An 11,265-nucleotide genomic window follows, 5' to 3' on the forward strand; every position below is an offset into this window, starting at 1 on the left:
AAAAAAAAAAAAAAAGTAACTGTAGCTTATATATTTTGACCACCAGTACTATTTTAAGAATATATCATAAACAAATCACCTATACTTTCAATTGCTTCATCCATCTCACTACAAAAATATGTTTATTGTATTATAATCGCATTGTTACATGTTCTATGGGAATTACAGAGGGGAAATACAGCCAAATATATACTCTTAGACTTCTTCTCCCTGACTAGAAATCCTTTGCCTTTGTTTCTTAAATGTGCCTTTTTAGGGTTCTTTTCTATTATGAGAATTCCAAGCAGTTAGAAGTTGGAATAATATAAAAATACAGAAAGAAAATTGGAATATAAAAGACTCTAACAAATGTTATATTACGAATGAATCACACTAAAAATGGAAGCTGCGGAATCAACCATGCAGACAAATGAGAAGCTATCTTTTGTCTGCAGAAGGCAGCAATCCTACATCAACATGGAGGTCTCTGTCTGACTTAGGGTAGCTGGCTAAGTCCGATCGTTCCCCTCCATACAACCTTTTGAAATTCCATTCTAAATACTGTTTTCTTTATCATTTATGTAATATTTCTGCTGATTAAATTATACTAGATTATAGAATCAAACAAAAAAGAAAACCAAGTTTTCTTCAAGCATTTTGAAGTATTTTATGGATTTTGATTGTTTGTGGTTTGACCCTTTCTTATGTTCTTTAAAATAAAGTCTCATCACCTACATTACTAGATTGGAATTCCTGCCTGTACTATTCAGATACAGGCTGGTTGGTAGTTTTTGAAAGTAGATATTACTATTGGCTTATTTATTTGAAAAAAATCTGTAATTAGCATGTGTAATGTATGTAGAATAGCTTTTTTTTTTAGGGGTTGGGTTAATTAATCTTGGGCTGTCAATATTTTGTATACGAAGGGACTATTGAAAGCTTCTATGAAGTTCTTTGTATTAAAAATTGATTTTTTGCAGCATACTATGACCCAGACCTTTGTAATCCCAGCATTTGAGAAACTGAGGCAGGAGAATTGCCTTTAGTCCAAGGCCAGCCTAGACTAAAATGAGTCCCTATGTTGAATAAAAAAGCAGAATACAGATGTGTGTTCTTTTAAGTCTATAGCCAAAGTTTGGAAATGACCATTTCCAAAGAAAGTTTTTGCTTCTTAGTACAAAATTTGAAGTGTTTGAGTCTAAGTTTTGGTGGGAAGGATAGGATAAAAGGAGCCCTTATAGGAACTGAGTGGCACACAACACTGGGGTATAACTGTGAACAACCCCACCTACTCCTATTAATTGTGAGATGATTTTTGTTTGTGGCCCTGAACTCTCCAGGTTTCTTTCTCTTTGCAAATTCTGTATGGAACAGTTGTTGAACCTGTAATGAGAGTTGAGGCATACTTGTACCTGATAAATTCTTTTCTAGGATCCCTTTTTCCTAAGCACATGGCAAGATTACTAGTTTAATAAGATAGAAGCCAACATTGATGTATTAGTCTTCATGAGCTGCTGGTTCTTGGCCTTGGTTTTCCATAGACTGTCATATAATAGAAACAACAGAATATTTATGTTCTTTCTTTCTGTCTGGCTTCTTCAGCCTGGTTTGTTGTTGAATTTGTTGACATTATTCCTTGTATTTATAGTTTTATGATAGTGTTCTTTTTCTAAGCAACATTTTTATTTATAATTGTAGCAAAAGTTTTGTGTTCACTCATTTTGGATGTAAAGGCGATTCTAGGTTTTGAACTGTTTGAATAATAAGCAAATATTTATATGGCTTAGTAGTCTTTTTTTTTTTTTACACATATATCTACAGGGTAGAATTGCTACATCATAAGAGAGGTATGCAGTTAACTTTGTATTACCTTTTCCCAAAAGTACTGGATTATTTTTCATTCTTCTCAGCGAACTATGATCACCTACTTGCTCCGTATCCTTGCTCGTATCTGACATTATTAGTTTATTTATTGTAATAACTAAATTATATTTAATTTTGTTGAGATAAGTTTATCAGCATTTTTCACAGGATGGTCATAAACTCCGTGGTTTTATTTGTCCTCTTAAACTCAGTGCATGTGGGTTTTTTTATTTTTCTATTAGTTGTTTGAGAATTTCATAAAATCTGTTTTGATAATACTCACCCCTTTTCCAGCTCCTCCTACTTTCTCCCCCCGCCCCCCATTCTCTACCCATCCAACTTTGGTGCCCTCCTTTTAGTTTGTATAGCCCATCAAGTCCAGTTTGTGTTTGTGCATGTAGTAACGGATGTGTGCACTTCCACTGGAGTGTAGTACTTATTAGGGACTACAGTCTTAAACTGGTAGTATTTTTAAGGTAGATATTTTTTGCATTCTAAGAATATTTACTTTCCAGCTCAAACATTGTATTCTGTGGGTTCTGAGGGTTGGTTTTTTTTTTCTTTGTTCGTTTGTTTGTTTGTTTGTTTGCCCCTCCCCACTGTGGGAGTTTTTTAATCCTAGAATTTTTATGGTTTTTTTACTTTTATGTGTTTGATCTGTTTAGAATTCATTTTTAAGATGATACAATGTAAAGATTGAGTTTTCTTTTCATATATATTTAAGCAGACATACAATACTTTTCATAAATATGGTTTGTCAAAACACAGCCCAGGTGTATGAAGGGAGTTCTGAGAACTTATGAAAAAATTCAAAGAAAACAAGAGTCTTGTGGCCTGTGTTTTATTAAAAACAAGGAATTGTTCTTGGAATGTGCTTTTGTGTCCCTCCCAAATTATGGAAGTAGCTTACTTTAGAGTATTCATTACTGCTGTCTATTGTTATTTGTTTATATATGTGTCAACCATGTTCAATTTATCCATGTAATTGGATACTTTATATGACTCTCCTTTTTTCTTTCAATTTTTATTAGATATTTTCTTCATTTACATTTCAAATGCTATCCCAAAAGTCCCTTGTACCCCCCACCCCCGCTCCCCAACCCACCCACTCCCTTTTCCTGGCCCTGGCATCCCCTGTACTGGGGCATATGATCTTCACAAGACCAAGGTCCTCTCCTCCCATTGATGGCCGACTAGGTCATCCTCTGCTACATATGCACTAGTGATATATTTTCCTTTATTCCTGAGAATGACTTACATTTTATCTTTATTTTTAGATAGTGCAAAATTCTTGTCACACATCTTCATATGCTCCCCCTTCTGTACTTGGCTTTCTACATGCCTGTGTGCTAACCTGATGATGATTCCCAAAGTGCCCTTTTCTGGTTTGTCAGCAGCATTGAGTGCTCGTCCACTGTTGTATTCCTTCAGTAAATTTCCTATTTCCCGTCCTGTGTGTTTCTGTTTGTGCTTATGTCTTTTAGGGTTTCCTTTAACTTCTTGAATGTAATTAGCACACCCTACTTTTTATGTTCCCATTTGATAGTTTTATTGTCCTAGTTGCTTGATCTGTTTATGTTGCTTTTCTCCTGGTGTGTGTGTGTGTGTGTGTGTGTGTGTGTGTGTGTGTGTGTGTGTGTAATGCATATTTTGTCAAATTCTTTTAAATGTTGAAATTTGCTCTAATAGAAAGTTAATTTTTTTCAGGTGAAATTGATTCTGTTTTCCTTTAAGCTCTTTTAGAAAAAAATCTAGTCCTTTTTGCTATAAAGGACTAGAGAGCAAATATTTTAGGCTTTGGAGGCCAGGACTCTGCCTCTATAGTTCAAGGGAAGCCAGGGACATCATGTAAACAAATAAGCATAGCAGTGCTCCAGTCAAACTTACATACAGAAAAGTGGGGCTGCTCAGTGAGCTGGCTTCAGTCTGCATGCTTGGAAGTATGTGCCCCTGGGATTTGATAGTGTGGGCTGGCAGTAGTTTTATTTTCTTTTAACTATTCTTATTTTCCTGGCACTGTGTAGTTTCACCAAATAGAAGTAAAGCTTTCTACTGAGCCCAAGAATCAAGGTCTTAAACTAAGCAAATACTTGTTCTTTGTCAGGTTACTCAAGATTTTAAGTATTGTAGAGAAAGTACTGCATTGGCATTTATAACAAATTTGTATATGTAATGTCTATTTTTTTTTGTAATGTCTATTTTTATAAAAAGCCCAGCTAAATTTTTTATTATCTTTTCTTAATCTTCAGATGCAGAAAAAAGTAGACATTATGTATTAGCTGTCTTTGAGGGGAGTTTTGCAGTAAGCTACTCCTTAAAAAAAGAGAAGGTAATGAGAATTACCATCAGCTTTATTTAACATTAAAACGCTGCATGTAGTAAGAATAGTTAGAGCTAGCAAACAATGATCATCTAAATTGCAAATATGGCTTGGTTCATTCAAAGCTTTTAAGTAATAATCTCTAATAACAGAAGTAAAGTTTCTTGTTTTATATTTTAGTTAGATTGAAAAAAAAATCTAGTTCTAAATCACTCCTTTGTATGTTCATTGGAGGAGAGCTATAGTAAGACCTGATGACACTGCTTTTTGTTTTTCATTGTTTGCACTTTGAATACTTTTGAGTTGTGTAGGGATTCTTAGAACACTGAGCTATGCATATATATTAATCCTGAAAACCATTCAAGCTACTTGGTTTTTAAATTGAGTTTTTAATAGGTTGTATATTTATCTGACCCCTCAGACTGAGGTGTTAAGGAGTCAATTTCTGGTAACAAGAATTATATCATCTGTAAATGCCAGTCCTAAGGAAAAGAAGTGCTTGTGAACAGTAGTCATCAGATCTCTTCTTCTTGATTTACCATGCTGCAGATGTCAATCTCTTCTTCTGTGGTCATTTAAATAAATTGTTGTAGTTATATAGTGACTCTAAACTTCTATATTGTAAGATAATCTATCTTAGAGTTCTAATCTGAACTCTGAAACTTTTGAATACCGACATGGTACCAGAAGTGGAAAGTTTAATTCCTGATTTTATGTAACAGGTTGCAGTATAAATGCAGGCACGGTAAAAGGCTATGTTTATAATATGTGCAGAAAAATGTAAGTTGGGTTTTGTTTTGTTTTTTTTAACGCCTGACTCCCATTCTAGACATGAATACTCAATCTGTATGTATCACACTTTCCCATGTTTCCTTCCACCAGGAATCTGATGACTGAGTCACATAATTTATAGTCTCAACACAGAAGTCTTAACCTGCTCAGTCCTCATCTTCACCAGGTTTTCTGCCTTCTCCCTTTAACATTAAAAAGTAACAAGAAGCAAAACAAAAGAAAAGACTGAAAGCTTTTCTTTGTCCTTATATCGTATGCCCCGTAGTAGTGGATGGTTCTTAAGGGTTCCAGCACCTTTGTGGTACCATTTTCTAGCCATAGTTTACTTAGAAGTCTCTGACATCTTCATCCTTCTTAATTAATAATCAATTGACTAGAGTTTTGTTTGTTTGTTTGTTTTTTGCTTTATCTCTTGTTACCTTTTGCAACGCAATCTTTTCTGGGTACTCTAGAGAGGGGGTTTGGTAGCACAGCCTTTGTTTGAGCATTTTCCTGTTTTCTGAGGCAGGTATAGAGTCTGCCTATTCCAACCACTCTCTAAACTCAATAAAGGAACAGATAAATTGCAAATCTGCTTCCTGGTCCATTCCCTTCAAATTCTCTGTCTGTGTGAAAGCATTGAAACTGTGTATATAGTGACCAAAAGAAAATGACTGAACTAACCTTCAGTGAATTCTGCTTTCATCTTACTATTGCAGGAAAAATCACAGCTAGCAAAAGATTAGCAGTGCCCATGCTCAGGTCTCATTCCTCTTGATACAAGTATGACCTTGGATGCTATCTCCTCTGTTTACATTGAAGGGTATTCTAATGCCTCTGGTAGTAGGACAAAATATTTATTTGCTCATATACCAGTAGTAACAAATGAGTAGTTTTAGAACAGACTTTACTTAGAAATCAGAGGGAAGGCTTAAAAAGAAAATTCATATTTGTAAAGCACAAATATCTTGTGTCATTTCAAAGAAGCTAAAGTTCATAGCTCAACCTGTCTCATCTGACGTTCCCATCATACAGAATAAAAGTTTGTCTTTGTTTTCTCCTACTTTGGACTTTGGTCATGAGGCCTTAAGTAAAGGATATTTAGGCATATCCCAGTCTTCATTAAAACACAGTCATTTTATCTGTTTTTTACCACTGTCATTTAGATTTTATCTTTCTATTACCCATAGAGTTTGTATAGCAGTCTTAAATCTGTATACCTCTCAGCTATCTGTCCTTGTGAACAAGACTTCAGTGTGTCTCCAAGTTGTTGAGCTCCACTAGCTCTCTGAGTACAAGTCTGAAGCCTGAGACTATTTTGAATTAACTCATTCTTGTCCATTCTCTTCTATCCTTTGCTGCCTTAAAAAAAAAAAAAAAAAAATTTTCCCCCTTTAAGGCTTAAAGCATTGAAGTATACTTTGTGACATAAATTCTCATTGAAGTTATTACAATGCTATTAATGGCACACATGTAGAATAGTGAAATATCTTTCTGGAAAAGAAATAAAACCTGTTTTCCTTCTGTAAGAAGAATACCCCTGTGCCCTTGTTGTCCTGGTTATCCATGAAGATGTGTACTGAAGATGGTGACCATGTGGCAGTCCTTTGTGTTTTATGGTAAACAGTCAGTAGAAGAGAATGTTCTGCGAAGCATATGCTTGCCTTTTCTTGTTGCTGTTACATATGCTAAAAGTTGTCCTTGCACTTTAGATTCCCTTGGTGTCTTAGGGTGAAGTAAAGGAAGAAGGATGAAAAGAAACTATTCTCTTCAACTGCCCTCCAGGAAACCCTCCTCTGTTCTAAAGCTCTTGTTTCTTTCTAGGAGTCCAATGTGCTGATTGCTGCTAACAGCCAGGGTACAATTAAGGTAAGCCATTTCATACAGCTCCTATTAAACTCAGATCCATTTTTTTTTTTTTTTAAACTATAACAGGCTCTTAGAAATATACAGTTGTACTGAGCCTTCACAATCATGGGTTTCTGCCCTCAAAAATGACGCAACTGAAGTTATCAGGCAGATAGTATGTTTGGTAATAATCCCAACTTATATGAAAACTAGGCTTTGGCATGGATCAACATCAGTTCTTTTCTGGAGGCTTCAAGTAAGATTTTAGGACTTGGAGTTGAATGGTCAGACAAAGACAGGAAGGCTGTTGAGTACCTACATTGCAGTACTCATAGGCCAGTATGGTCACATCACAAGGGACTTACTTAGTAGACAGTCTGGCATGGCATGATGCTCATGTATTTGTTACCTTCGTCTATAGTTTTTGCTCTTTCTTGTATTTTTCTTTCTTCACCTTTGTAGTAAGTAGGGTTTTGTTCCTCCTTGCCAAGGTGGGAGTCAGGATAGAGAGAAAAGTTTGGTGTTCCGTAATCTGAAACTCTGACCCCTCAAGAGTCACACTTTTCCACATGCTTTCTTCTTAGTTAATATTCCAAGGAAATACAATTTTACTTGATTATAGCATTTAGTATTTATCCCTTGGTCATAATGCATTATTTTTATAAATAAATTGAACTATACAGTGTAATTTTTATAAATAAAACTTTGGATAGAGAGTTTTAAGTACATAAATTTGGCCAACACATATTCTGAGAGAATATGATCCTTCTCTATATTCTTATAGAAAGTTCAGAAAGCATTTATATTTTTTTTAATCATGTGTCTGTGTTGCCTGCCAGTAGACATTTATTTTTGCCACAACTTTAATTTAATTTATTTAAGTACCCAAACCACAAAGGAAGCAATAGCGACTAAGCACAAGCTATGGAGGTAAAGCATACAATCTCAAAGCAGATCTGCAGTTAGCTAGTCACAATAATTCATATGACTGTTACCTTTATCAGACAGATAGTATGTTTGGTAATAATCCCATCTTATATGAAAACTAGGCCTTTGCATGGATCAACATCAGTTCTTTTCTGGAGACTTCAAGTAAGATTTTAGGACTTGGAATTGAATGGAAGTAGCTAGGTTCTCTCAATTTCACATTCCCTTGACAAGGCATAGATTGAAAATGGATACATAAATGAGCAACCTAGACATGTGAAACAACTGGAATTATTGACACCCTATAGTAGCTCTAAGGCTATGTTGGAATCCCATAGGTTCTCAGAAGGAAACCTAAATTGTTGGTTTTTTGTTTTTTTGTTTTGTTTTTTTCCAGCATTGGCCTGTCATGTCAAGGGACCTTTATAATGTATATTCAAAAAGCATTGTGACATGCAGGCAAAGGTGAATGGTTGCCACAATTCAAATTTTCTGACCTAAAATTATAGTGCCCATAAAACAATCCTCGACAGTCTCACAAAGAACCTTTGGGTTCTTTGACCTTAATTAGTCATTTCCATCTTTGTTTTTCACTTTTAATTTTAACACCATCACAGTTTATTTTTATGGCATGATAATAACATCAAAATCTAACCAAGTATTATGACACCACATGGTTCGCATTGAAGTTGAAACACAAGAAAAGGTAACACTGATGACTTCTAGAACCTGGGTCACTAGGTCACTAGTGTTAGTGCTGTTGACATAGTACTTATTAAGGGAAGAAAGATACTAAAATCCTTACCTCTTTTTCCTTAAGAATGAATTAAAGAACCAACTGATAGTACAAAAATATTGTGTGTGTGTATTCACCTCAGCCGTTTGTCTCCATCGGTTTCATGTAGTTTTCCTGAAAGGCTCTCTAATTGGTTTAATAACTAATTTTTCATACAGTGCTTTAATTGAAAGAAGGAAAGAACATCTGGTTTCTTCCAGTTCTTTTGCATTATACCAGTTAGTAGGTATTTTCGTTTGGTTTTCCAGTAGTACATTCAGTAAAGCACCATTAAATTCTTTGTTTTAAAGCCGCTCTGTAAAACTCTTCCTTTTGATTTCCCCATTAGGTGCTAGAATTGGTATAAAGAGTTTCCTGAAGTCAAACTGTTTGATCCTCCCAAAAGCCATCTGCAGCTGATGATGAGAAGAAAAAGAAATGGCATGTAATGTCTCTCCCAACATCATTTGGATTTGTTCTAAGTACCTTTCCCCTCCTTTATGCCTTTGAGACCCTGGGACTATCCAGAGAATCCACCGCCATCAGTGTAACTATGAACTTTGCTGTTGGCAGTGGGGCTATCTAATTTTTGTGATAGGGAAACAAATTCTTTTAAATAAAAATAAATAACAACAACAAAAAGTTTATTGAGCCACAGCTAAGCTGGAAACACCTTTTTGTCAGATGGGGTGAGAGTCTTTTGAAGAAGTTGCACTTATGGGCTGTACAAAATGTTCTGGCTGGGGCTGGAGAGAGGCTCAGTGAATAAGAGCACTGGCTGCTCCTACAGAGGATCTGGGTTCAGTCCCCAGCACCTACCTACGTAGCAGCTCACTGCCGCTTATGATTCCAGTAGGAGATCTGACGTCCTCTTCTGGGCTCCTTGAGCACCAGGCATGCATGTGATGCACATTCAAAGATCCAGATACAACGCTCACACATAAAAAATGAAAATAAATCTTATTTTAAAAGGAAGAAAATGTACTGGTGAGTAATTTTAACGTTGTGTTTCCCAACCCTTTTATAATATCAACATGAACAAAAGATAAAAATGTGTTGATTCCTTCCAGGGAACTTAATGTTTACGATTAAAAAAAAAATAAAGAATTCCTTTTTATAAACCCTGATTAGATAGATCATCACCATCAGACCTGACCTGGTCATAGATGTAAGAGTTTGACTTAATGAGATCGAGTAAACAGGGAAGGACTGTCCTTACAACTGCTGGTTCTCTTTCGTACCAATAATCCTTCAATTATACTGGCCAAGACTAATCACTGACTTGGAGCAAGGTCAACCAACCTTTTCTATAAAAGAACATAAAGGAAATACTTCAGGCTTTGCTGGCCATATGGTCTCTGTTATAACTGTTAGAGAACTGTTAGCTCTGCCAGTGTAGCAGGGAAGTAGCTACAGATAGTTAGTGGACAAATGGGCATGGCTAGAAAATAGGTGGAATTTCAAACTGTATCTGCAGCTCATTATCTACAATGCCCTGACTTAAACTTGTATGCTCTGGTACCTACCCCAGGTTTCCAAACCGTGTGACCTCTTAAATTGTCTAGTTAATTTATAAATCATTTTTACATTGCAGGGCATTGGGTCCCGCAAAAGTAATGTGGATAATACATTATTTCAGCAAATGGTTCAAGTGAAATTCTCCACACATTTCATAAAACATTTTCACAAAGGTTTGTTGGATACAGATATGCATGATCCACTATCCAGTGGATCCCTCAGCTAAAGGTTACTAATACCTAAGTAAGCCCACATTTTTTTGGACTTAAATTATTGAAGCCAAGTGTCTTTTGAGGTTTAGACTCCTTAGACTATCAGAAAGTCGCATAACACATATATTAACAGCAATCCCCAACAGATCTAAAGCAATAGTACATATCCTACATAGACTTCTGCAGCAGAGCATGCATATTCACATTACATGAGGCCGGTTAGGAAAGAGAAAACATTTAGTAAAGAGGAAAAATAATTGTACAATAGTTTGTGTAAGGTCTTATCATCCAACTTAAGTGAAATTTATTAGTTTTCCTCAAACTTGAGTGAAATTTATTAGTTTTCATAGCTTCAAAAGAATTTCATCTTTCATAACTTCTTACATTTAAAACTTGCTAAACTTAATGGCCTCAAGTCTGAGAGAAAAGGCTTGGGAAATGGCTCAGCAGTCAAGAGTCCTGCTGCTCTTGTAGAGAACCCAAGTTTGCTTCCTAGAACCCACAGGTGAGCTCACAACTGCTTAGAACCCCAGTTCCAAAGAATCTGACACCCTCTTCTAACATCCAAGGGCCCAAAGCATGGATGTGGTACACAGACATATGTGCAGGAGAAACACCCGTACATATAAATAAGTCCTTAAGAAAAAAATCAGAAGTTACCATCTGTCACGAGTGAATGTTAGAATTAGTAAGTGTCCATTTGTGAAGATGTAGGAAGTATCCTCTAACAGAGATCCTGGTGTTAGGAATGAGTGCCCTGAGCATCTTCAAAATAGGAAGCAGTTAGTACCACCTTGAATGCCTTTCAATAAAAGTAATGCTTTTGCTCATTTATATTGTTTTTACATGCCTACATTTTGAATCTCAAGCTCTCTATATTTTATGAGTTGATCATGTTTACATGTTTAGAAGATATAGTACTGTTTGGTTATCAAAGGGTTATGATTTTTTAGAAATAAATTATTTTAAGATAGTACTTCCTTTTTTTTTTTTTTTTTTTTTTTTTTTTTTTTTGGGGGGGGGTTTTTTTTTTTTTTTTTTTTTTAAAAAAA

At 35.5% G+C, this 11,265-nt stretch overlaps 1 protein-coding gene and 1 non-coding gene across 3 annotated transcripts in view; both read left to right on the forward strand.

Annotated features, from left to right (window-relative positions):
• Positions 1 to 9,457, forward strand: part of Cop1 (COP1 E3 ubiquitin ligase) — a 119,893-nt gene extending 110,436 nt beyond the window's left edge. Inside the window, exons 19-20 of one of the 2 annotated variants that reach the window (XM_021199350.2) lie at positions 6,758 to 6,802; positions 8,833 to 9,140. In XM_021199350.2, the coding sequence (XP_021055009.1) occupies positions 6,758 to 6,802; positions 8,833 to 8,850 (63 nt within the window). In that variant the 3' untranslated portion in view covers positions 8,851 to 9,140. Of the gene's footprint in view, positions 1 to 6,757; positions 6,803 to 8,832 lie in introns of both variants that reach the window. The other variant, XM_021199351.2, reaches the window with a different exon arrangement.
• LOC115064183 lies at positions 378 to 517 on the forward strand. The gene has a single exon (XR_003844016.1).
• Positions 9,458 to 11,265: the final 1,808 nt, after the last annotated feature.

The sequence above is a fragment of the Mus pahari genome, chromosome 5 (assembly GCF_900095145.1).
Source record: "Mus pahari chromosome 5, PAHARI_EIJ_v1.1, whole genome shotgun sequence".
In the NCBI taxonomy this organism is placed as follows: domain Eukaryota; kingdom Metazoa; phylum Chordata; class Mammalia; order Rodentia; family Muridae; genus Mus; species Mus pahari.